This window comes from Melanotaenia boesemani, chromosome 11 (assembly GCF_017639745.1).
Source record: "Melanotaenia boesemani isolate fMelBoe1 chromosome 11, fMelBoe1.pri, whole genome shotgun sequence".
Lineage (NCBI taxonomy): Eukaryota > Metazoa > Chordata > Actinopteri > Atheriniformes > Melanotaeniidae > Melanotaenia > Melanotaenia boesemani.
Window position 1 is genome coordinate 16,476,228 of NC_055692.1, and position 23,292 is coordinate 16,499,519.

General features: G+C 38.0%; 4 protein-coding genes across 11 annotated transcripts in view; 1 reads left to right on the forward strand and 3 right to left on the reverse strand.

Moving 5' to 3' along the window:
- Positions 1 to 547: 547 nt before the first annotated feature.
- gkap1 (G kinase anchoring protein 1) lies at positions 548 to 5,972 on the reverse strand. Of its 4 annotated transcripts, none has more exons than XM_041999142.1 (12): positions 5,881 to 5,972; positions 5,195 to 5,457; positions 4,587 to 4,745; positions 4,372 to 4,449; positions 3,757 to 3,892; positions 3,575 to 3,603; positions 2,732 to 2,893; positions 2,418 to 2,504; positions 1,972 to 2,035; positions 1,822 to 1,892; positions 1,659 to 1,736; positions 548 to 926 (listed from the first exon to the last, which is right to left on the reverse strand). In XM_041999142.1, the coding sequence occupies exons 2-12, from the start codon at positions 5,441 to 5,443 to the stop codon at positions 885 to 887; spliced, it is 1,155 nt and encodes a 384-aa protein (XP_041855076.1). In that variant the 5' UTR covers positions 5,444 to 5,457; positions 5,881 to 5,972; the 3' UTR covers positions 548 to 884. The 4 variants fall into 4 exon arrangements, with proteins under 4 accessions (XP_041855076.1, XP_041855074.1, XP_041855075.1 ...); XM_041999140.1 differs by having other exon boundaries at positions 3,757 to 3,895; XM_041999141.1 differs by lacking the exon at positions 5,881 to 5,972 and adding an exon at positions 5,810 to 5,877 and having other exon boundaries at positions 3,757 to 3,895.
- Positions 5,973 to 6,717: 745 nt separating this feature from the next.
- On the reverse strand, positions 6,718 to 16,019 carry LOC121648773 (kinesin-like protein KIF27). 2 transcript variants are annotated; one of them, XM_041999118.1, is made up of 16 exons: positions 15,486 to 16,019; positions 14,736 to 14,936; positions 13,395 to 14,380; positions 13,000 to 13,143; positions 12,726 to 12,902; positions 12,358 to 12,554; positions 11,125 to 11,246; positions 10,842 to 10,976; positions 10,360 to 10,574; positions 9,722 to 9,784; positions 9,321 to 9,491; positions 9,024 to 9,215; positions 8,712 to 8,939; positions 8,132 to 8,330; positions 7,389 to 8,024; positions 6,718 to 7,358 (listed from the first exon to the last, which is right to left on the reverse strand). In XM_041999118.1, the coding sequence occupies exons 1-15, from the start codon at positions 15,781 to 15,783 to the stop codon at positions 7,405 to 7,407; spliced, it is 3,948 nt and encodes a 1,315-aa protein (XP_041855052.1). In that variant the 5' UTR covers positions 15,784 to 16,019; the 3' UTR covers positions 6,718 to 7,358; positions 7,389 to 7,404. The 2 variants fall into 2 exon arrangements, with proteins under 2 accessions (XP_041855052.1, XP_041855051.1); XM_041999117.1 differs by having other exon boundaries at positions 6,718 to 8,024.
- Positions 15,722 to 23,292, forward strand: part of rmi1 (RMI1, RecQ mediated genome instability 1, homolog (S. cerevisiae)) — a 29,236-nt gene continuing 21,665 nt past the window's right edge. Inside the window, exon 1 of the mRNA XM_041999124.1 lies at positions 15,722 to 15,787. The gene's annotated coding sequence lies outside the window, so the exon portion shown is untranslated. The remainder of the gene's footprint in view (positions 15,788 to 23,292) is intronic.
- Positions 16,667 to 23,089, reverse strand: c11h9orf64 (chromosome 11 C9orf64 homolog). 4 transcript variants are annotated; one of them, XM_041999144.1, is made up of 7 exons: positions 22,975 to 23,089; positions 21,162 to 21,372; positions 20,087 to 20,234; positions 18,510 to 18,622; positions 18,057 to 18,200; positions 17,333 to 17,528; positions 16,667 to 17,258 (listed from the first exon to the last, which is right to left on the reverse strand). In XM_041999144.1, exons 1-7 carry the CDS (start codon positions 22,995 to 22,997, stop codon positions 17,029 to 17,031), a joined length of 1,065 nt encoding a protein of 354 aa, XP_041855078.1. In that variant the 5' UTR covers positions 22,998 to 23,089; the 3' UTR covers positions 16,667 to 17,028. The 4 variants fall into 4 exon arrangements, with proteins under 4 accessions (XP_041855078.1, XP_041855079.1, XP_041855080.1 ...); XM_041999145.1 differs by having other exon boundaries at positions 21,162 to 21,327; positions 22,975 to 23,061; XM_041999146.1 differs by lacking the exon at positions 22,975 to 23,089 and having other exon boundaries at positions 21,142 to 21,278.

The window sequence follows — 23,292 nt, forward strand, 5'->3', positions numbered from 1 at the left end:
AGGACCAGCTTGTAGCCCGAATCCGCAGCAGTGAAGTGTGCATACGGAAACTGCACCTTCGTGATATTACTGAGAAAATAGTGCACCCTGAAGCTAAACAAAATGCTTTATTTAGAACTCTATAATTCAGTCACTTATAGACCATGGAGCCCATTTAAAGTTGCATCACACAACAAAACTGTATTAGCTATTTAATAAGACAAATGCTAATAACTTAAAATTTCACATCAAAATATATTTATCTGAAAAATGTCTTGCACTATGACTGTGAATTGTATTTATTTCATCTCACTTTTGACATTCTTAGAATGAGCATCAAACATAGCAAACTGATAAGGGCGAGGAGAGCCATTTTAGACTCTTCAATATTACTGGATATTTCACTTCAATTAAACTTTTTGTCCATCAGGTTTTTATTATCATTTATATGCTGCTTGTACAATTGGACTTGGGCTTTAAAAGTTCTTTAAATACATATTACTTGCATTATGGATATTGCACATTTACCTATACTTATATCTTGACAAAGAAAACATGCATAAAGTTATTTTCACTGAACTGTATTTTATTTACTCAACAGTGAGAGGTAAAACAAAAACACATTTCAGTCTGTTATTTTGGCATCAAAACCCATGAAAAAATTAGGTACACAGCCTATAACAGTACTTAAGATGCAGTGGTACTTTTATGCCTGCAGGGGGCAGCACAAGGCGCCAAGCAATCATTTTAAAACAGACTTTAAACTCAAATATGTTTAAAAGATTCTGTAAATCTTGCTCAGTTGTGTAACACAGCATGCCATGTCTGGAGTGTACTTTGTGTGAGTGTTTAGGAGGACATGCAGTCTGACAAGGAGCTAGTTTCTCTTGTCAGACTTTTTTCCTTCATAGATCTGTCTCAGAGCCTTTCTTCCCCTTCTTGTTACCCTGTCAACCAGAAAAATACAAAGAGAACACAAATATTTGAGTAAAAATTCCACTGAACCATATTTAAAAAAAAAATTAAATGAATGAAAAGATAACAAAACGAGATGCAGACTGTGTCTTAACCAAAGAATTTACAAAAGCCTAATGACAAAAGTTTTAATAGAAATTAACAGTTTTACTGAACCTAGAAAACCAAGAGAATACCTCTTGAAGTTATTCAAAATATTACAACACTGAGTTGTCCTCAAGTTTACTTCTAACTCTGAGTTGGGTAAAAAGTCTGAACAGCAGACATACTACCTGCGTTTACATAGATGTCCAATCAGGATAAAAAGGTGTCACGTCAACACCTTAGTTTATCCAGTTCGCCTCGATTGGAAATAATGTTTGTTAGAAACAGAGTTAAGGATTATTGAGCCTTTTGATGCTCAAAAGGTACAAACTAAAATTCTTATTTCAAATTAGTATGTCTTGCACATGTCAAAAGTGTCACGATTGTGTTAAATCTGTCCATCATGTAAACACACAGCTGATCGGATCACTTTTTCCATCCATGTAAACGTAGCTAGTGGCTGCTCTTAGTCTCATCTATGGACCCAAACACAAGCTAAAACACAACAAATCCCACCCGCTTAGCTTCTCACTGAAAAAACGCACATCATCTCTCTCTATCTGACAGAAAACATACCACAGAACACTTCATAAAACAGCAGGGCGACTATAAAAACTCACCTGATGTTTTGGTTGTTCTGACTGCAGCCCTTTAACTTTAGATCTTTCTTGTTCAAGGGCAGCATGTAATAACGATACCTGGAAAACAGTATAAATACATTAATCATGTCCACAAACCTATTGATAAGCAAAAAATCAATATTCCCCGCTTAGCATTACACACCTGTGATGACAGTTCTTCTTTAATATGAAGTAGTTCTTCTACTTGTAGAAGGATTTCTGCTTTGTCTTTCACTGAAGGAAAGAAGTCAAAAACACATCAGACAAAACATGAACAGTTACAAATGGAAAATGTACAGAGCATTTAACTCACTCTCTCCCTGCTGGAGCATCTTAAGCAGCTGGGCATTTCTTGCTTTCACCTCTTTGTACTTTACCTGCAAAATTAATAGGAAGTATTATTTCTTGAGTCTACAGAGTATTTGCCACAATAGAAGCAGATCTTGATGTAGATGTGATTTCCGATGCAGGACTGGGAATCTATAACCAACAGTTACACTTTCAAGTTGCTCAGTCTCTGAGATTTGAGAGAGAAATTTATCGTAGCTGAAATGTAGCTTGGTTTGTACCAAAGGTCATATGAGTGGAAAATGTCACATGAATGCCAAGTCTTCCTCAGAACACAGAATATTGTAAAGAAATAATCAGTGTTTTCCACTCTGTGACTGGTATGTATGGTGTGGCTGACCAGTGTAAAAAGAGCTGTGAATAAGTGCATGTGTGTAGCTATTCTACAGAAAGACTGATCCAACTGCTGACCTCCCACTGTGAGATGGTCTGCTTTAGCTTATCGATCTCCTGGTCTTTCTTCTCCAGCTCGTACTTCAGTTGTTCTGCTCGGGGATCCTAACAGAAAGAATGGGCAAAAAACAGCAAATCGAGACAGTTTAACACCCTCTTCTTATTTAGCTCACTTAAGAAAATTAAACCTCAGTTCAGCAATTTATTTACTGAAAAACATGTACACAGATTATTTTAAACTTAAAGTGCAAGATGAGGTCATGTTTATACCCGACGCTTAATAAATGCAGGCAGCTGGTTATGTGTTGTGTTTGTTTTGTGTGTCCACTCACTGGTTCGTGTTCTGTAGAAGTATTGACTTCCTGCCCTTGGCTGTTGGCATATTGTTCACGTCTTTTCTCTCTTTGGACAATACGACTTACATCATCTTCCAATTTATTAAAAAATCGTTCCTCCTGCCCCATCCCTAAAGCAGGGTTGGCCGCCCTGGAGTCCTGGCAGGAAAATTGGTCAGCATGTCAATCAAAGCATTTTTTACTTTGCACATTATTATTATTCAGTCACAATTAAGGCAATTAGATACTTTAATGGACCAAGCAAGTAACAAATCACAAATTTGCTGAGTCAAGGGCTGCACAACAGATCATGGGTAAGCAGAGAATCAACAAACACAGAATTAATTTTTTAATAAATCATTACATAATGATTCATTCTTAACAATCCGTGACACTAAAACACGGACAACTTTTTAAAAGAGTAATCTGTAATTAATAACTCCAGTATTATCTAATCATTAGTTACTAATTTGCGCTCTCTCTAGGTCAGTGTTTCTCAATCCTGGTCCTCAGGGACCACTGCCCTACATGTTTTAGAGGTGTCCATCTTTAACACACCTGACTCAAATGAATGGCTCATTAGCAGGCTTGCAAAGAACTTGACAAGCAGTTCAATTAATCTAAATCAGGTGTGCTGGAGTTGGACAGAACTAAAACATGCAGGGCAGTGGTCCCTGAGGACCAGGATTGAGAAACACTGCTCTAGGTAATAGTTAAAAATTCTCCTTTAAAAGACCAGTTAGCTTTGTATGATGATGCTTTAATAAAAAAGGCACTAAAATGTAAGTAATGAGCAGAATTGTTAAAAACAATATAAAATACTCAGAACTTCTTGCTCACCTCTTTATCTTGTTTCCTACACAAATGCTCTACAAAAGAAACATTTATTAGTAAAACCATTTGCAAAAACGTATTATTTATTTATTTTTTTTAGCTCAAGATAATCAAGCTACAGGTTGCGTTCTGGGGGCTTTGTTTCCTAAATACATGCATTTATCAAGTAATTATTAAGTTTCTCTAACCTGCATTGCCTTCAGCCTGGAAGTCTTGCAGAGAGACAGTCTTTTTGTCTTTTGCTTGCTGATTCTTCTTCTTCTCCTTCTTTCCTCCACCCTCTTTTCCTCCTCGTGATTTAGGTGAAGATGCATTTGTGTTACTCTGCTGGATGACAACAGATCATTAGACTAACTCAAAATTGAGGCTGTAAACATAATTACTTTACATATGAGAGTAATCAATAATTACAGACATGATTTCCAGTACTAAATGCTAAATATTCATTGAGAATCTGTTTTTCTAAATGGACTGAAATTAAAACAGAAGAAGCAGAGAAGGTCAGAGGTCAGAGACTGAATGGTGGCACATGGCTAATTGCCATTTAAAAAAAAAAGGCAAATGGGGTTTTGTGCATTGTATAAATGATTTAAGATTCAGGTAAATTTCAGGATTTACAAGACTGACATTTGACTGTATACACAGCTTTCCACCTTATCCTTTTATACTTGGGAACAACAGCCTTTTTGTTAAATCTTAATATTTTTTTCAAAACAATATTTTTTTTTAAAAAATATTTAAACTCTGGCAACTTTGTTTTAAAAAGGATCTAACTTGTGGGTGTGTGTGTCTGCATAGTTTACCTGTTTTTGTTGTTCATACTCCAGTTTACTTAGAATCAGGGCCTTTTCCAGATCTGCCTCATAAAGTTCTGTAGTTATCTAAGTTAAAAAAAAGGCATAAACGTATGGGGATCAACCTCATCATAATCATATCAAGTTGATACTGCCTGACGAGACTGTTTTTCAGATTTCAAGGACAAACCTGCATTTTATGCATCTCCTCTTTTGTCACTTACCTGCTCATCTCGCTGCTTCCACTGTTGCCACCCCTCCGAAGGAGTGTTATGGTACCCTGGTGCTGGATTAAGAAGTTCACTGGCTATTCCTGACAGGGTCATACAGGGTGGTGGGGCACAGGACTTCTGAGGAATCTTCTTGAAGGCCAAATTGCGCAACTGATAGAAAGAGAGCTCAAACTTATTCCAAGAGCGCAAGAAATGGAACTGATTTTCCCAATTTATCCCAGATCATTTGGTTACAAAGCTATCAGTCCACTTGAAGCTGACCTTAGTCAGGTGAGTCGGATGATGATATTTGGACATAAAGTTTTCCCCATGTTCTGTATCTTGCTAAAGTGATAATGATTTGGAATCCCATGATAAATATAAAGCTTGGCTTTTCCCATATCTTATAACATTATTAGTAACTTATTTTCTTTTTCCGCTTCAAGCAGAAGAAAACCAACTCTCTGACAGTACTCTGCAGTTTCAGTTCCGATGAAGTGAAACAAAGGGAAATCCTACACACTGCTTAAGCCACAGGAAGACTGTCAGGTGTACAGCTTAGTAAGACTCAATTATGCAGAAAAATGTTTTATTGGTTACCAGTTTTACCAAGCACTCACTTCATTTGCCTCACTCTGCTGCTGTTCCTTCTTCTTCTTTTTCTTGTCCTTTTTCTTTTCGTTGCCTTGCGCAGCTTTGGCCCCCGCAGCTCCAGCTTTTCCCTGTCGAGGCTTCCCAGAGGAGTCTCGTCCGGTTTTGGTGTTTGACTTCCCTGGCTCAGATGCGTCAGAATCCGAATCTGAGTCTATCTGGAGCAGGGCAAAACGGGAGGCGGTAGTCGGAACGGTGATCATTGCAGACGATGCCATAGCGTTACTGAAAACTGGATGTAAGAAAGAAACAACAAAACAGATTTGTTAGAGGAGTATTTGAACAAGTTCGCTCATGATCGCAGCTCTTTTTACAACCGAAATGTACGATCTTTTTAAACATCTTTAATTAAAGCAACAGTTTGTACAGTTAATCTGTCTTAACAAGAAATACAGCAATGCAGGTTACCGTCTAGTTATTTCAGCTTTACCCGTGCTAACAGTCTGGTGGTGGGCGCAGCTAGGTGTTAGCATCGAATAGCAGCAACGTACCCTAGCTAGTTGGTTTGTTAGCTTCTTAACAAGTGCAAAAGTTGTGGTCCATGTATACCAAAAGATATACATGAACTCAGGTTGACTTCTTACTTTAAATACACTCACTGGCTTATGTTGAAGAGACACTATTTACAAGAAAAGTTCGTAAAGAATAATTTCACCTGTTCTGAAAGGAACTGTGGGTTACTGTTGGTTTGCTACCAGCGATTGTCTGACTGAGTACGGAAGCTCGGCGGTACGAAAATAACAAACGGGCTACGATTTCTGTATTTATTAAAATCCCTGTTTATTAAGCCAATAACTTTTAGCTTCTTTGTTTGTTTGTTGTTGTTGTTTTTATTTATTTTATTTTTTATTATGTTTTTCTTTACAATTTCAAGAGCAATATTTTTAATTTTTCACAAAATCATTCAGATATTCTTATCAGAGTAGTTGTCATGGTGACACCTCATGTCTTTTCTGCAATGAGCCGTCTTTTGTCTCATCACCATGACAACGGAACATACCCCAACCGTTAAGAGGGGTTGTGCATCCTGTTGAAAATCATAAAAAAGAATAAAAAAAAGACAGAGGTCCCACAAACTTTATGTATGTATGTATATGTATGCAACTATTTGGTCATCACTGCGAATCCACACATTATTTATTTTTAATTTTTAGAATTTTCCAAATGCACATGCATTTTAAAGTCATGTAAACCTATATAACTACAAATTTGTATAAATCATAATTCCAACTTTGATCTGTAAGGAAGATGTCCAATGTTATAGTTGTACACTACTTAAAAAATACAGTAGGTTGCATTTAATACAGTTGGGCCATAATTTTCTTAAGCTTGAGGAATCTTATAATACAGTTCATCCAAAGCCACAAGGTGATAAATAAATGCATTAAATAATTTTTTGGCTTATTAATGTGCTAATTATCTCAGTTAAACTATTGTGCCTGTAGGTTGTTGGTGTGAGGAATGAAAAATAGGCCATTCATTAAAGACAAAATAGTTGGATATATTTAATCAAATTTTGAATGCATGTAACAATGAAAATGACTACAAATAAATAAATAAATAAACACATCACACACTGATCAACATCTAATAGTTCAAGGAAGACCTAAACACATTTTTTGTCTTTTTTTTTTTTTTTTTGCAAATAGTGCAGAAAAATAGTGGCAGAATAAATTTAATTGATGCAGATGTTACTGTATAAAGACAACATATATAGGATTATAAGTTTTGTGCACAACACATTTGTCAGAATGATTTATGACATAGAAATAGTAGTATAGTTTTAAAGTTTTTCCTCTCAGTTAACAGCGTTATTGTTACAACTCCCAAATAATGTAGAGGAACAAACAAGTGTAGTGCTGTACAATATTTTATTGTGATAACTGCGGAGATGTTCTGATAACACTAAATAGAAAGTTTCAATCTAATCTGTCCTGAAATAAAGAAAAGAAAAAACAAAACACAGACATGTTTTTGAAACTCAGAATAAATTTTGGTCATTTCTCACACCTCGAAAGCGGAACAAAGTCTTAAGAATCCTCCAAACAATACACAAGCATTTTTACACCATACTACTTACTGATAAGTTTGTTGACACCAAGGCAGTAGCCATTACTAAGTGAAAGACAATTTCTGTATCTTTGTACAGCAAATTGCTAGGTCCTCAAATGATGCAATATTACATGTCATTGTTTTTGGAGACTTCTATGGAGTCCTCTATCACAGACTCTGTAGTGGTATCAACAGACTGCAGTCTCCTTGTAGCAGAGCCAGAGACCTGCAGGTCAACTAGAGAAATCTGTCTCAGCTCTCGACGACACAGTTGGACAGGTGTCATCTCTAAACTCTCCCCTGACTGACCTCTTACACCACTCCCGTGAGCCTGTGTGAGTATCTGCTTGCACCCAGACATTTTTGTCTTTTTTTGTACTTGATACTCAGAGGATAAAGAGGGACACTGTGTTTGATGTGAAAGTCTGTCTGTACGAGAATCTCTGTGTGACATTGTGTCTGTTTGTTTAGAGTATATTTTTGTGTATGTTGTTGTGATATGTGTCCTTGTTGGTGCATCCACAGAATTAGGTTGGGAATCATTTGCACATCCTTCCATCTGCACATTGTGCATTTGTCTCTGCTCCTGGGTTTTTGAGGGCTGATTGTCGGGGTGTATGGCATCACTAAGTAGTTCTTTGAGTTTCTTTTTGAGCTGGCGGGTGGAGCTTTTGTAGAAAAACAGCTCCTTCTCCAGATGCTGCAGTCTACCTTGTTTTACCTGTTGTGTCTCTCCTGAAACATCCTCTAAACACACACATACACAAATACAAGGGAAGACCAGTGTAAATGAAATAGCAATATTTATCAGAATTAAAATACACAAAAATGCCCTCCCCCTCCGGACTCATCACCTTTGATATCCTGTAGTAGTAGCTGAATGTCGTTCTGGTGGTCTCTGTGCTGCTGCGTGAGTCTGCGGTCCGCATACAGGGCCAGGAGCTGGATGGAGGCCTCCATCTCTTTTAGCACAGCCTCTTGCTCTTCAACATGAAGCTCCAGCTCTTCACACCGCAAACGTAAACAGCGCTCTGCCTCTCGGAGACAAACAACCTGCAGGCGATTAAAAATAGGTGATAATAGACTAAACAGAAAGGTTATTATGTTATCTTTACAAAGATATGCAGTGTGAATTTCTAGCTTCTTTTAATTTTATGTTAAGAAAATATGGCAGAAAAAATGGGTGGAGGGACAATGGAGCTGGAACAGAATAACAAGTATCTATTTTCTGTGTAATAAAATAAATTCTGTGTTTTCAAATTCATGGATATGTTTTAATCAAAGTTAGCCAACACACACGTTACTTGTGCATACAAAACAACAAAAAAGAAAAATGGTAAAGTTCCACTAAAGAATAACACAACAGGTTGTGCGTGATTTTTATGTTAAAATAATGTTGTGTACATCAATATGTGCACATTCATTTCATTTTACCTTGTTGAAATATTTGACAAGCAGCTCCAAAGCCTCCGGTAGTTGGAGCTCCTTCAGCCTTCTGATAACATCACAAAGTTGGGCAGGCTCAGTACTTTGTGATTGATCTAAAGATGTCTCTGTGACCAAAAACTGCTTCTTCTTGTCCTGGATGGAGTGGTTTTTAAATTCCAGTGCTGCATCTAGAGCTTCTATAGTTTCCTCCAGCTGGAGAAGGAAATGCTCCTCCTAAACAAAAATACAAAGTCTACCAAAATTTGTGCCACAAAAATACAGAGTATATAAGACACACAATTTCCTGTTTTTGCTGACCTCCTCAGTAAGAGCTCTATTGTTCCTGAGCTGGACATTCAGAGTGTCTCTCCTCATCTTAAGCATATCTCTCTTCTTCTCCATTTCCTCTATGGTAACTCCTCCAGTCTCTCTCACATTCCTAAAGTTCTGAAGCTTCTCCTCTACAGACTTCAACTGCATTGACACATGCAGCAGCTCCTGATTCACAGTCTGGAAAGTTATTATAAAAAAAAATAAAAAAAAGCATTTTTGTCAAATACAGAGGTGTAATCTATATTCTAACTAAATTAAGTTCTTCTGAAAATAATGGCTCACCTGGCTGGTATGAAGCATCTTGATTTCTAATTTATTTTTCTGTTGCAGGTAGGCCTCCCTGCTCAGGAGCAGCTCCTCTCTCTTCTTCAGCTCTTCCTTCAGCCACTGCAGCTCTGCTCTCTTCTGAAGAACCTTCTCCTCCTCTTTCTCTAACCAACTACTGGCATGCAGCTAGAGTGAGGACATGCGGGAAAGGGTGTGGGAAAGGGGGGAAAGGGAAGCAAGGACAGGAGAGCAAAGTAGTTGAGAGATGACAGAGAGAAGGAAAGACAAAATTAAACGCAGACACAGGAAAAGGAGATGCTGTTTAAGTGGGGACTGACAAAACTTCTATTTAGAGGAACAGTAAAAATAAAACTTTAAAGAATTTACAGTGTACTTAAGTGTATTAATAACTTTACCCCTGTGTTTGACTCCTCTTGGAGAAAATCTCTGCACACAGCTGAATACCCTGCACTTTGCCCCTGTAAACATAAACATTAATCATGTTTACTCAAAGAGTAGTCAACGATTTACCTTATTAGTTAATAATTTACCTAACAACTGACTGGTAATATGGGTGACAGTAGACTGCTACAGTTTTGAATTTACAAATGAGTCCAACTCAACTAAATTAGAATATAATTTGGATGGTATGCATATTAAATGTGGCATCTACTGAGGTTTGGACCTCACTTTTGTTTTTGGTAGTCAAACAAAATATAAAAAAACTAGTAAAAAGGTAAGTAAAATAAAATAGATAAAAAAGACAGCAACTAATTAGAGATATTTGTTGAGAAAAGGCTCTTTTCTTTAACAGAATGGACAAGTTTTTGACTTCACAGACTGTTAGAGATCAGAGAAATCAAACAATCTTTCCCCTTTATTTACTTGAGAAATCCTTCATTGACTCTAAATAAGTGTTTTAAAGTTTTAATCAGTAGAGCTGATAGATTTGGGCTAGATGTGAATAAGGTTTGATGTACTTAGTTTAAGTATTTGGTTTTATACATTTCATTGGAAAAGGGGGAAAAAAGAAGAAAAAACAGGTGCAACTGACCCCACTGTGATGCAGGTTTTTGTTGCTGTCGTCAGTCTCTCTCTGCTGCCTGAGGCTGTTCTGAAGCTCTACTTTCTGCTGTTTCATGTGTTGCAGGCTGTGGTAAACTTCTGTTCGCACCTGCTGGCTCTGCATAGAAAGTCTTACCAACACACCCGCTTCTCCACTGTCACTGCTGCACCTGCTGTGTCTGTTCACTGCGTGAGTTTCCTTTTCTGCCATACAAAAACACATTTAGAGATAAAAGTATTAAATGATTAGAAAACTTTTACTATAGGCTAGTTGTAAATATGTGTTACATTTGTCTTGTATGTGTCATTCTGAGATTCCTAATGAAACCTCTGGAAGTTGCTGAAACTTCATATCTGTTATTTGGGGATGTTTTGGTCAACATGGAAAACACCAAACCAAATATAAATCTCATAAAGATTTCCAATGATCTAACTCTGTACATGCAAGAATATACAAACAAGAAGGCACACCAGTTTTGTCAAGTTCTTTGATGAGCTCCTCTTTCATGCGCATGTTAACTGACAGACCATGAATCCTTCTCTCGGTAGCACTTGCTCTTCTCGCCTTCCTCATTTGATTTAGCTTGTGTTGGCTTTCCATGGCGTCTGAGAAGAAACAGCAACTGACACTTTGAAAAGGAAATGACCTCTGGACACATTATCATACCTTTGAGTGTCACAGTAGAGATCTCAGATATGAAATCATATAAACACAAAATGACAAGCCAATCAAATGATACAAGGTAAGGGAAACCTGTGGTCTGCTGAGGCTGTTGTACTATTGGGTTTCCGTTGCATGTGTCATTCAATCCACTGCTTTGCTCTTTAAAAGCCAACTTCCTTTGTCGGCAGGTCCAAGTTCGGTTCAAAGATGACCTGAAGAAACAATACAATGTTCAGGAAAGCAGATGTCAGATTTAATTAATGCTATGAGGAAAAAAAATCAAGCAAGTGTTACATAAAGTGTAAAATATACACTTCTTAAAACCTTAGCTTGTCCTTGTCTCACTAGAGGAAAGACTTTAGTGGTTAGTGGTCTTTTGGGTAGATCATGCAGGAGTAAGGTCCCTTAGATCCTTGCTAAATGCTCCAAATTATTCAGAGCTCTATGATCACGTGGCCTTAGTGTGCTGCAGACCTGGCAGTCTCAGTCCCAATCCCTGTTAGTGAAGCTGGAGAATGTTTACATGAAAATGTTCAACATCAGTGTATTTCAGAGATGGTATGATCACACGAGCTCTACCAACCATTAAAAGCAGTGCTTTCCAATATGTGGAAGGATTATCAACTACAGAGTGTGGAGCACCAAGTTATTTAGTCAGTGTTAAGGTGCACAAGAGATCAGATATCAGTGTGGTTATTTAGTAATAGTATTTTGTTCCAATATGGCTGCCTAAAATTTAGTTAACTGCATGCATAACTGTTTGTTTTTGTGTACTTTATAAATGTACTTTTATTATGATGAAAAATTAGATGATTGTTGTCATTTAAATGTTGTTACTAATTGAAATATACGTATTAAAAAGTGAATCACTTCATTCTTTGAGTTTTTTGTCTGTCTGAAGTAAGGACACTGAAGGTGTTATTCCATTACCAGCAGTTGATTGTGGTCAGAAAATCTGGTGAAATAAAAAGGATTTTAGAGGAGAACTAATGTGTTAAACTGCCAAAATCACAGTATAATTCAAAACAAACAACCAATTGAGCAGTCAGCTAGCAACACCCATGGGTGTTTTTGAGTCTGGTGACTTTGGGAAAAACATGGATGGACATAGTAGCTTCCATTCCCCATTAAAAAAGGCTATCTGGCAGTAAGGTAAAAAAATTCAATTACTCTAAATATAATTTAGTGTAAGTGTAGTGTTTTTATCCCATGTTGCAGCTTGTTAACAAAAACCTCAAAAGGTTGTGCCTGAGCTTACATAATAGTTGATTTTTGATGATTTGATATGGAAACAACAATTCAAGTTGTTTAGTACACACTCACCTCAATCCCGTTCTGTCCATGAAACTGTTCATCTCCTCTTTATTCTCTTGACCCCTGTCTTTGCTCTCTGCCTCTTGTTTAGTGAAAGGACAGTAAACATCATCATTTTCTTCAATCTCAGCCAGCAAGAGATGGCCACGCAGCTTAAAAGCTGCCATTATCCTCTCCAGTGAATACATTGGTGGACTGGAGTGAATCTGCAAACATATAAGCATTTGTGGAAAAACACACATAAAAATGTATATAGTAACTGTGTTTGCACTTAACACAATCAAAGCTACAAGCAAAACTCCAGCGTGGATGGCACAACAGATAGACTCAGAAACAAAAAAATTGTCCACACAGAAGAAAACACTAGAGTTACCTACCTTTCTGGTAGGCCTTCGAACACAGCTGTTTGCTATCAGGGGGACACTGTGGGGTCTTTTACCAAAGTCCCCTGAAGCCTCTGCTTCTGCAGTTGCCCTTGAGGTTGTCTCACGAAAGCTTATGAAGTTGCTGCGAAGACGGTCAATCAAAATCTGCTGGTTCACCAGTTGCTCTGTCTGACCATACACACGGGTTTGAAACAAATAAAAAACCAGAAGATGGGGCAACAAATTCTAGTTAAAGTTTTACTTCCCAGACTGTTCTTATCCTCACCTGTATTTGAGTATGCTTCTTTTCTTCCTCTAGGGCTGTAAGGTGGGTTCTCCTTTCCTGAAGAAGTTTCTCAACTTCTGCTTGGACCTGTCTCAGTTCAGCATCTTTCTGCTCCAATAACTGTTCTTTTATGCGAAGAGTCTCCTAAAGATAAGATAGACTTGAGAACGGGAAGCGTGTGAAGTTGACTTTTCATAACAAAAAGATATGGATTAGCTTGTTCCAATGATGGCAGTGAATAATAAAATGACTATACCTACACCATTTTACTATTTTCCACTATTTTGACTCAAATGCTTTGAAAAGAGTAGAGTAGGTTTAACCAGATCCTTCTTTGACAAAACAGTCATTTCAATCCTTTCATTGTAATATTCTTATTCACTTTTTATAATTACCTGGCATTTGTACAGCTCCTCTCTAAGTTTCAAAGGTTGGTCTCTATGACCCTCTGAACAGCCTATGTCATCAGTTTGATGAGACTGACTGACAGCTTCCAGTCTCTCCTGCCAGTCTTCCAGTTGCTGCTTGAAAGAAAGACTTGGAGACGGGCCAGAGATATCTGCAAGGAGAGCTGCAGCTTCCTGCACCAAGACGCAGTACTGCCACACTTCCTGTTGGCTAACCTTCTGATCTGGTTCAAATATCCTGACCTGACTGGACTGTTTGAGGTGTTCCCCTTCTCTATCGCTCCCCCCTGTCTTCTCCCTTTCCATCTCCATGTCCTTCATCCTGTCTTTCAGGAGCTCTCTTAATGTCTGTACTTCATATTCCAGTTCCCCAAGTCGAGCCTCACTGGGATGCCAGGTCGTGAGGCATGATTTCACATCTGTTTGGACAGATACTCTTCCTGGACTGTTGCGAATTTGACGAGCCTTGGAAGCAAACCGGAGGACATTTAGAGTTTCAGCAACAAAGTGGTGGGAGGGGCTTACACATGCCACCATTAGCGTATGGGCAGTGCCTCCCAGTGACTCACGAAGGAGGCGGGTGATCTTGGCATCTCTGTATGGTACATGTACTCTGCTTGAGCTGTTACCATGACGATTTCGAGCAATGTCAGAGAGGGCACGGATAACGTTACTGAGTGCAAGAAGGCCTGTGTTGATATGAGCACACTCTTTGAGTTGTGTCCCAGTGTCTGCAGTTTTTCCTGCACGTTCAGAACCAGCAAGGTCAACCAGACAGAGTTTTGAGGATTTTGAGAAGGAATTGCTGTTACTGTGGCAACAAATGTTGACCTGAAGGGTAAGAATGGCGTGCGAACGACTGGAGTGCTCATTCATTCCTGTAGCAGCAGTGTGGCGCAGAGCATTGCCAATCTCTAGAACACTGAGCAGCTCCTCTGCTGAGGTGACAGCCATCTCTTTGGCTCCCACCACCACTAAAAACACAGAAAGAATAAGAATGTTAAATGTGCTTTTCCCTTTCCACTTCAGAAACCTTGCAGTATTAAGTAAGGCTTTGAGCTTAAAAGGGCTATTAATGGTGTAAAAGGGTCTAACAAAGGATTCCATAGTGATGTACAATGGAAAGTCTTCAAAATAAATGAAAATGTAATTAACATTTAAAACTCACACCATCCCTATGAAAACATATGAGTGGAATAAAAGGAAACTTTAAGATGTTGTCATCAAGTTTAACTAATTGGAATTAAAATAAGGTCAGAGGTTGTTACATCATTTGACAAATGAAAAAACTGCCACATCTGCTGGCAAGTCAAAAAAGACTTTCGTTACCCGTGTTTCCCCTCTCATCCTCTCTAATATGAAGCTCTTTGTGGATGGTGTGGAGCTCCAATAGGTCGCGTAGTTCCTCCTTGTACACTTCCACGTAGGAGACCCGCACCATGGTCTCCATACTGTCATTGTTCTTCATTTTGTCTCCCAGTAACATGAACACATCGTGGGCCACACGATCAATAATTCCTCCCTCTTCATCTGAAGGAGTATTTCAGAAAAAAAAAAAAAAAAAAATTATCAAGTACATGTTGCACAAATCTGATCAAGTGTTAAAACAAAGAGGAAACAAAAATCGCCAACAGCAAGATGCTGGTCATTAAGGCCATTTGATGTACAGTTACAAAAAAAGTAGGATGAAATGATTATCAAATCTATGCAAACCTTTGCACTTCTTTTAATCTGTACTTTACACAACATCGCAACGTCTTTGGAACTGGTGTTGTACTATAACTCAATTCTAGGTCTAGAAGACTTTGTTACGCTTCTGGATCAGGTCAAGGGGTGTCAGCTAAAAGTAAGTATAGACTAAGTCAAATATAAATAGGCTATACATGCTCCTTTGTATAAGCATGTAATCATTAAAAAAAAAACACACACACACACACACACACATACAGAAAAGTACCTTGAGAATTCACAGCTAGTCCCTCTGAAGCAAAACAGCCTTACCAATTTGCCATTTTCCCCAATCAGTCTGTACTTCCAGTTTGGATGTGTCTATCATCTTTTGTGTCAATAAAAACTTACCTTGGTTCCCGCCTCCCAGTGTATACGTCTTGCCTGACCCCGTTTGTCCATAACAAAAAACGGTTGCATTGTAGCCGTCGATGAGGGACTCCACCAGGGGCTGGACGCAGGACTCGTACACCTCATCCTGGCTGGCCGTCGGTCCAAACGCGTGGTCAAAAGAGAAGACGCGGTCCGAGCCGAGCATCACCTGCGTGGAGCCTGGCACCACTCGCGCACACACTTGGTGGTGGTGGAGGACTTCTTTGGGCAGCAAGGGACGGATACGGACCGCCACCCGGATACACACCTCGCTCATTTGGGTAAAACACAGAGACGTAGTTTGTTTTGGTTCACTGCGACTGAGATGTGACTAAACTCTAAACGAGTTTTTAAAACTGCTCAAGAGTCGACAAACTACATTTTATCAGGACAAACTGTAAACCAATGGCTGTATACGTTGCTCTACCATGGTCGCAATTTGTCATGTTGTTTTTTAACTTTATCCCGTTACGTTTGTTGACACTTTTTGGTTGCTAGGGAAACCGCCGCCTCCGCTTTGGCGCAGCAGCCAAGGAAAAGCCGGAAGCGGCATTCAAGAGAACACGTGGGACATGTCACGGTGGCAACAGCGCCATCGTTCAAATATGATATTAAATTTATTTAGGCATTCATTTAAATTTCTTTAGGGAAGATCATGCTTTTCTTGTCCAGGGTGTGTCCTGCCTCTGGCCTGGTAGCCGCTGGGAAAAGCTCCAGCCTCTCCGAGAGCCTGCACTGGTATAGAAAATGGAGAGATGGAAGATCATGCTTGATTCTAGTCATTTGGTGGCCCTATAGTTTTATTCTTACACTTTACGATATCATCTGAACTATGCTTAATATAAAAACAGCATTATTACACTTAAATATAACAAAACTGTTACAGATGCATAAAATTACTTACATTTTGTGAACTTATTTCACATTAAACTGCTTCATATATAGCTTTACATGTTAAATTAATTCTTGATCATTTTTCAGTGATGATTAAAAATATGAACTACAATGTGGTATATTTTATTTTTATAATTTAATGGAAAACATAAGGGACCCCATAACAAACATCCTGACTTAAAATATATAATAAGTTAGAAATGTTATCATTATCCTGAGAGCACTTATTTAGAAGTAAAAACACACGGTATCAAACAAAAAAAACCTTGTTTTTGCTGCTTTTAATGAATGTCAGTTCATAACTCAATTGCCTGGTGGAGGGTTCATATTTATTTTCACATAACATACACTGTATAGCATAAACTCATCTCTGGCTCTTTTACAGATGGTTTTACAGATGGTTATCGCAAAATGTTACATATCATAAACAGTAAATATTTGAATTGATTGTACATCCATAGCAATACTATACCCTCACACCTGTTTCCATTACAACCAGAGAAGTCTGCTTGAACATACAATTTATTTGGCACAGACATGCTTGGCTTCCTCCCAGGGAAAAACCCTAGTGCCAAGGCTACAAACTGTGATGTGCAGCCTACAGTATGTGTGATTGCCAGCCAGCTCATCAGTAGTAAATGCAGCGTGTGTGGTGTATGGGAATGTGGGCCATCTCTTTGTGGTGCTGCTTGGCATAAGGCCACAGGTAGAAGTCAATGATTGCAGAGGTGATGTTACAGGCTTGTTGCTCTCTCTCCTGTACCAGTTTGCAAAGACGCTCTTTGATCAGCTCCACAGACCAAATTGAACACCCTCGGATCTCAACCTCCCTCCGATTGCCTGAACACAACAGCTCACCTGAGGAACATAATTTGCAACGATTTTTAAACTTATTTGTCAAGACCAGAAACGCATGGACACATGGGTCTCACCGTTCTTCAATGCTTGCATCAGTGCATCCGAGTATCGCAGTACTCCCAAGTAGACAAGAGCCTGAGGAACCCTGTAGTCTGCAAACATGGTGAGCCAGTCCATGCTGGTGATGTCTCCCTGTCCTCTGGCCTCCATGATACCCCAGAAATCTGCCACCAGGATCTGGGCTCGCTTGTAGAATGAAATTCTTTTGCCCTGAAACAAACATAAATGTAACACAAATACAGATGGATGTTTATTTCATCTTAAATCATTATTATTTATGGCTTGAGATAATATAGCAATTTTGTGTAAAGTACAGAATTTACACCTTCACTTATTGCACAGAATGAAGAGTATTAAAAACTTGTGAGGCTGACTGTGACCAGGAGGTGGAACTCTCACATCACAAGTTCTCTAAATGTACAGATTAATTTAAAATCACAAGCACTTCCCATGTGCTTTCAAGATGTTTTATACAATTTGCTTATTTTTATTACATGTTTGTAAAGTGTCCTCATGGTTGTACAAAGCTTTTATTGTCCATGCATTGAATTTAAAAGAAAATATAAAGCTGGCATCCAACTTTATAACTGGACTATTTGCAAATGTAAATGTAAATTAGCATGAAATTTCTGATCACAAGTACACTGATTATAGTGAATGTCAGCAAGAAGATGCCTTTTCACATGTCCAGAACCAAACTGTCCTATTATTTTTACAGAGGGCCCCCTGAACTCTGACCTCATACACAGCTTCATCCCTGTAGGACGGAATCTTCTCCACAATGAGCTCAACCATCTTTTGGGCATCGTTTCCAGCTTGGCTGATGAAACTCCAGAAACTTCCACCATGTTCCAGAAGCACACGACCACCTTCAGTCAGCACCTTGTTAGACAGAATTAGGATATGATATTATCAAATTTAACGAAGATGATGACTTAAAGCTACATAGTCTTAATTTCAACTTTTGAAGTAAATTTATAATTAATTATACTATTTTGAGCAAACAGTTTTTCTTCTTAATATGAAAATATTATTTTTCAGTCTATAGGACTATTTTCATATCTGCTACCAAAAGATGAACCTTGAGTCATGTGTCAAACAATTATACTTGTGCCGTTTTAAATGGGAAATGGTTAATCATTATTCCTCTAGTGCTGTGAATGTTATAAATTTTATTGATAATTTCAGAACCTTATGGCGCTCCTGAAGCATCGGCATAGGTGTTTCATTGTCTGATCGAAGGACATGTCCCAACTCTTCCACACTCATCTGAGAGAAGTACTTGGGGTCAGTAATTGGTATACCTGTGGAGTGTGGAGAGATGAAAAAGCAAGATGGATTTATCTTTAGTCTGGAACCAATGCAGATGGGTAGGACTCCCAATATCTTTACATTATGAAGTTATAATGTGCTTTAATGACAGGAATATAGCTCCACAGCAGCCATTTTCACAAGAGACTTAAAAGACATAATTTGTTCTGATATCATGCTGTCAAACCTTGAGAGTCAGACTCTGGAACAAGGCTACCTGTGCTTCTCTGTGAGGATCTCTTGTAGTTATAAAGGCCACAGCGACCACACATTGAGAACACTATTCTATATGAGACATGATTGATTCATACCCAGAGTCATTCACGCTAATTATAAATGATGCTCAGTATCATGCAGAGCTAAAAGCAATTTTCCAGCAGCCTAAGCTCAAGTAAAGGGCACATACACAACAACCGGCTACATGAAAATCCACACAGAATTAAGCACATAGGGGCAAAATACAGCCCCATAGCTGGAAGAGGACAGTGGGAATCTCAAATGAAACAAAAAGAGCCTTAAGAAATCTATAAAAACCATCAATATGTTTATCAATATTTTTTTAAACATATTTTTACAATGTTTATCAATCTTGAGGGTGAAAAGCGTTTATAATGACATTTTACTATATTTTATCCAAAAACACAATCTACATTTAGCCAAAGATAAAATATAGTCTCAAGTTGTTTCTGCTGGAGACAGGTTAGTAAGATCGGCAGCTGTAGTGGTAAAAACAGACGGAGGATATGTGGTAAATGGTAATGGTAAATAGACTTTACTTATATAGCATAAGAAAAAACACTGATAGCAAAAATGCTGCATTTTCAACAAAGACTGGGGGTCTGAATATTCTGTCACAAGTGTGACAAAAGCAGAATTATTCAAAAGAAGATTATTACTATGTTTAAAAAAAACAACATCAAGAGACATTTTTAAATTAAGCGTGCTAACTATGCTACCAAACTGTCAATGCAGGAAAAAGCAAAAGCCAGACGCCTTGTAGAACACCTTCACAAAGCAGTTCGCAAACCACCATCAAAAGTTAGTGACATGCTCCTGTAGAAGTTTGTGGAACTCTCTGGCAGTGAATGCCCAAAAACTATGTGGGCAGCTAGCATAAACTGTCTGATGTATGGACATTTCATTGTTTCAGTTACCTCTGCATGGCCCTCATTAAGGCCAAGATGTGAGGTAGCCATGATGCCTAGATTTATTTTTCCCTCCATTGTTATTTAATCTAGTTTGTTTTGTGTTTAACTTTGATGAACTGCCAATAAAACAGATCTATCACACAATAATGCACCTGGGACAGGAGCTCAGACATGCACGGGCTACATCAGAGCACAATTCAGTGAACAATACAAGTTATTTCAAGTGCTCTTCTGCCTGTTCAGTAGGAGAAAACTGGATTATGGTGTGAACAAGTAATTCATTTTGTGATATAGTGCACACGCTCTCACCTTCTTCCATGGCCCTGGTAATGGAAGCACACAGGGTCATGTAGCCTCTGTAAGTTGTGCCTTTAAAGGTCACTTCACACTGCTGAGTTTCTTTCTCTGGCCAAAAAGAGAAGTTCATGGTGTCTACCACAAACACCCAGTTCAGTGCCTGTAGTGTAAACATGCAAAAATTAAGAAAGAATGATACAAAGCCTGGAAAATTAACACCTGCAATGAGAAAGCAAATAGCACTAAATTACACAACAGTCTGAACATAAAAATGTTTAAAATAAGTTTAGTTCATGGTGGAATTCTTGGTCCATTTTCACTAAACATTACAGAGTCAGAAAAGCTTGCACCATTAAAAAATGTTTCTTGACTGATGTTTTACTAAGACATTGCAGAATAAACTTAAAGTAATGTTGCAACTAATGATTTTCATTGCATCCATTCATTCATTATCTGAACCACTTCATCCATTAAGGGTCACAGGGAAGCTGGAGTCAACCCAGCATTTTAACAGGTGAGAAGCAGGGTACACCCTGGACAGGTCACCAGTCTATCGCAGTGCTAATGATTCATGTAATTAATTATATAATTTTAAAAAAATAAACAGTCAAAAGATCCAAAAACAGATAACAATGCTAATTAATTTACTAGAGCTGAAAACAGTCCCTCTAAATGTCTCCTTTTGCCCTGCCAACAGCATTAAACTTAAGGATTTTTTAATTTTTAACACTAGGAATTAGAGAAAAGCAGTTTACTCTTATGCCCGATAATCTAAAACATTAATCATTTCTACAAATTAAATAACATACCATTTGTTTTTAAAAACAAGGGCAAGTTTTAAATTACCTAAAGTTTCCATTTTTTTAATCTTGTCAGTCTCATTAACCACAATGGTGATACAAGTTCTTCTTTCATGTATTTCTAATGGGTTGTTACTAGTCAGCCTTCTTCTGCTTATTAGCACAGTGCTATGGTTGGCTTCCACTGAACAAAAACATCTATGTAGCACATGGTTTACAACTTAATGTGAAAGAAAAAAAAAAAAAAAGCAAGCACTCTGGATGAACCTTGGTGCTCAGAAACTCCCCTGGTCTGAGGTGGGTGCTGGGGCCAATGGATTTGCATTCTTCCAACCACTGGCTGTCAAAGCATCGCTATGCCGGAGACTGTAGAGCATCTCTGCCACTTTCTGCACTCCTGCTTCCTCAACAAACACATCTCTGCTACTCTCTGCTATGAACTTTCCAGACTCTCTGGGGAACAGGGGTTTTTCCATGTCAGATGGAGCAGAAATGCAACTGAAAAAACATGTGGACAACAAACATTCATAAAGCATGAATACATTTTGTAACAATGAAAAATCTATGAGTCTAAGGCATACATATAGGTAGACGAGACAGGGTTTTAGTGTGAAAACAAATATGTCTTCTGGCATTCAAAAACCCATAACTGTTTTCTAAAAAAGCTCTGAGTGCTTCAAGTAAAAAATGTACACACTTCAGAAGCAGCTTGTATGGTCATGCTTGGATGGGTGCTGAGTGATATAAAAAGCTGTGCCCTTCTTACACAGAAACATCGCAGACCTATAACACATCTTTGAGGAAACAGTGTTTTAAAGATCCTCTTCCTGCTTTATTAAGCATTTCACATTGGAAAAACCAATGGCAGATTCCCGGGCAGGTCTTTCTAGCAAAGGCGGGGGCCCAATATGAGAGACCATTGTTCTTGTTTCAGAAATATCTATTTCCATAGAGACATGAGATGTAAAACTATTAAAATCTGGCACAAAATGCAAAATAAAATATAAAAATCATCAAACGAGAATTTTCATATTCCCAAAATATATAAAAATGACTAAAACTAGACACAAAAGAACATATATCAGCCTAACATAGATATTCAGCATGCTGACTGCAACCAGCTTTTTGGTAAATGAGAGCAAATCAACTGATGGGAGTCTTTTTCCTAAAATTGACTTTAATTTTGGAAAACATTTCATTGGGTTTTTGAACATATATTGTTTTATGTGAATGCATATAAAAAGTTAACCAAATTACTATATCAATGTATCCATAAAAAGAGACATATCATGATTAAAAAATGTATATAAAGATTTGCAAGAGGATACGTAAAACAACCAAAAATTGTATCTAAATGGTTTGTGGTTATTGTGTCTCCTTTCAGGCTATGCTCTGAGGATGAGCTGGGGAGGTTTTTACGTTTACTTGTGTCCTCTATTTCAGACATGCATTTGAAAATGACATATAGAGACGAATTTATTTTTTAAAGTGGCAATAGGTGTACAATGTAACTTTATAACCTTAAATAAATATCCACAATGACAATGTAATTTTGTGGAGTACTATTTTCTTAGATTATGTATTGGTTTCCACTTATAGGGTTCACCACACTTTCTTTTATGGAGGCACTTCATTCAGAATTTGAAATGTCATGTACACAGGAGCATTACTGGGCAACTCCGTCATTTGTACGAGCTGTAGAGCAGCTATCCTTTCAATGTCTCTCATCAATGTTAATGATGCCCGTGACGCATTACCATGGTGACCTACTGAATGAAATTCATTCTCAACGCTGTTTGTAAAGCGAGTAACATTATTTACTTTACACAGAGAAGCGCAGTTTTTTTGTTTGTTTGTTTTTTTGAGGGGGGTTGGGGTAGTCAGCTTGTTAGTTATATCATCAGTCAGCTTGTTAGTGATATCACGTCACTGCACTTGAGTCAAAAGACGGTCAAAGTGCAGTAAACTGAACAGATTCTGACGTTGGCGCCATTTTTTTTTTGTTTTTGTTTTTGTTACCATTAGTCATGTATAGATACTTCTGCGATTTCAGACTACCTATATAGGTCATGAATTCAGATTTTATCTAAATTAACTTACTTTTCAGTAGGAGCGAGGTTCATTCCCCTGTCAACACCCTACTACTTCCCTCACTGGTGCTTCAAAAGACAGTATACTCTTGCAATTTCCCCTATCTGACCTGGTTTTCAGCTGTCGACCAATCAGAGCCTCGCTGGCTGCGAGGTAATGTTACATCACTAGCTAATCAGCCAATAACAGCTCAGTACAGGAAACTGGGCACAATCGTGTACACAAATCATTTAAATTAAAAATAGATTGAAATCATATTTTCTCATCATGTTAACAACCAATAAGTCTAAGTAACTTCTAAATAGCTATTAAAACTAAAATAAAATC

Coding starts and splice junctions, on each gene's coding strand:
- c11h9orf64 (XM_041999144.1), bottom strand. CDS start 22,997: ATGAACCTCGCTCCTACTGAAAA. Junction 21,373..22,974: donor AACCTCGCTCCTACTGAAAA/GTAAGTTAATTT, acceptor ATGTTTTTTCAG/TTGCATTTCTGCTCCATCTG. Junction 20,235..21,161: donor CAGCACCCACCTCAGACCAG/GGGAGTTTCTGA, acceptor TTTACACTACAG/GCACTGAACTGGGTGTTTGT.
- LOC121648773 (XM_041999118.1), bottom strand. CDS start 15,783: ATGAGCGAGGTGTGTATCCGGGTGGCGGTCCGTATCCGTCCCTTGCTG. Junction 12,903..12,999: donor AGAAGCATACTCAAATACAG/GTGAGGATAAGA, acceptor GTGTATGGTCAG/ACAGAGCAACTGGTGAACCA. Junction 8,025..8,131: donor ACTACTACAGGATATCAAAG/GTGATGAGTCCG, acceptor GTGTGTGTTTAG/AGGATGTTTCAGGAGAGACA.
- gkap1 (XM_041999140.1), bottom strand. CDS start 5,443: ATGGCATCGTCTGCAATGATCACCGTTCCGACTACCGCCTCCCGTTTT. Junction 4,746..5,194: donor AGCAGAGTGAGGCAAATGAA/GTGAGTGCTTGG, acceptor TCTTTCTATCAG/TTGCGCAATTTGGCCTTCAA. Junction 2,894..3,574: donor GTAGGAAACAAGATAAAGAG/GTGAGCAAGAAG, acceptor TTTTCCTGCCAG/GACTCCAGGGCGGCCAACCC.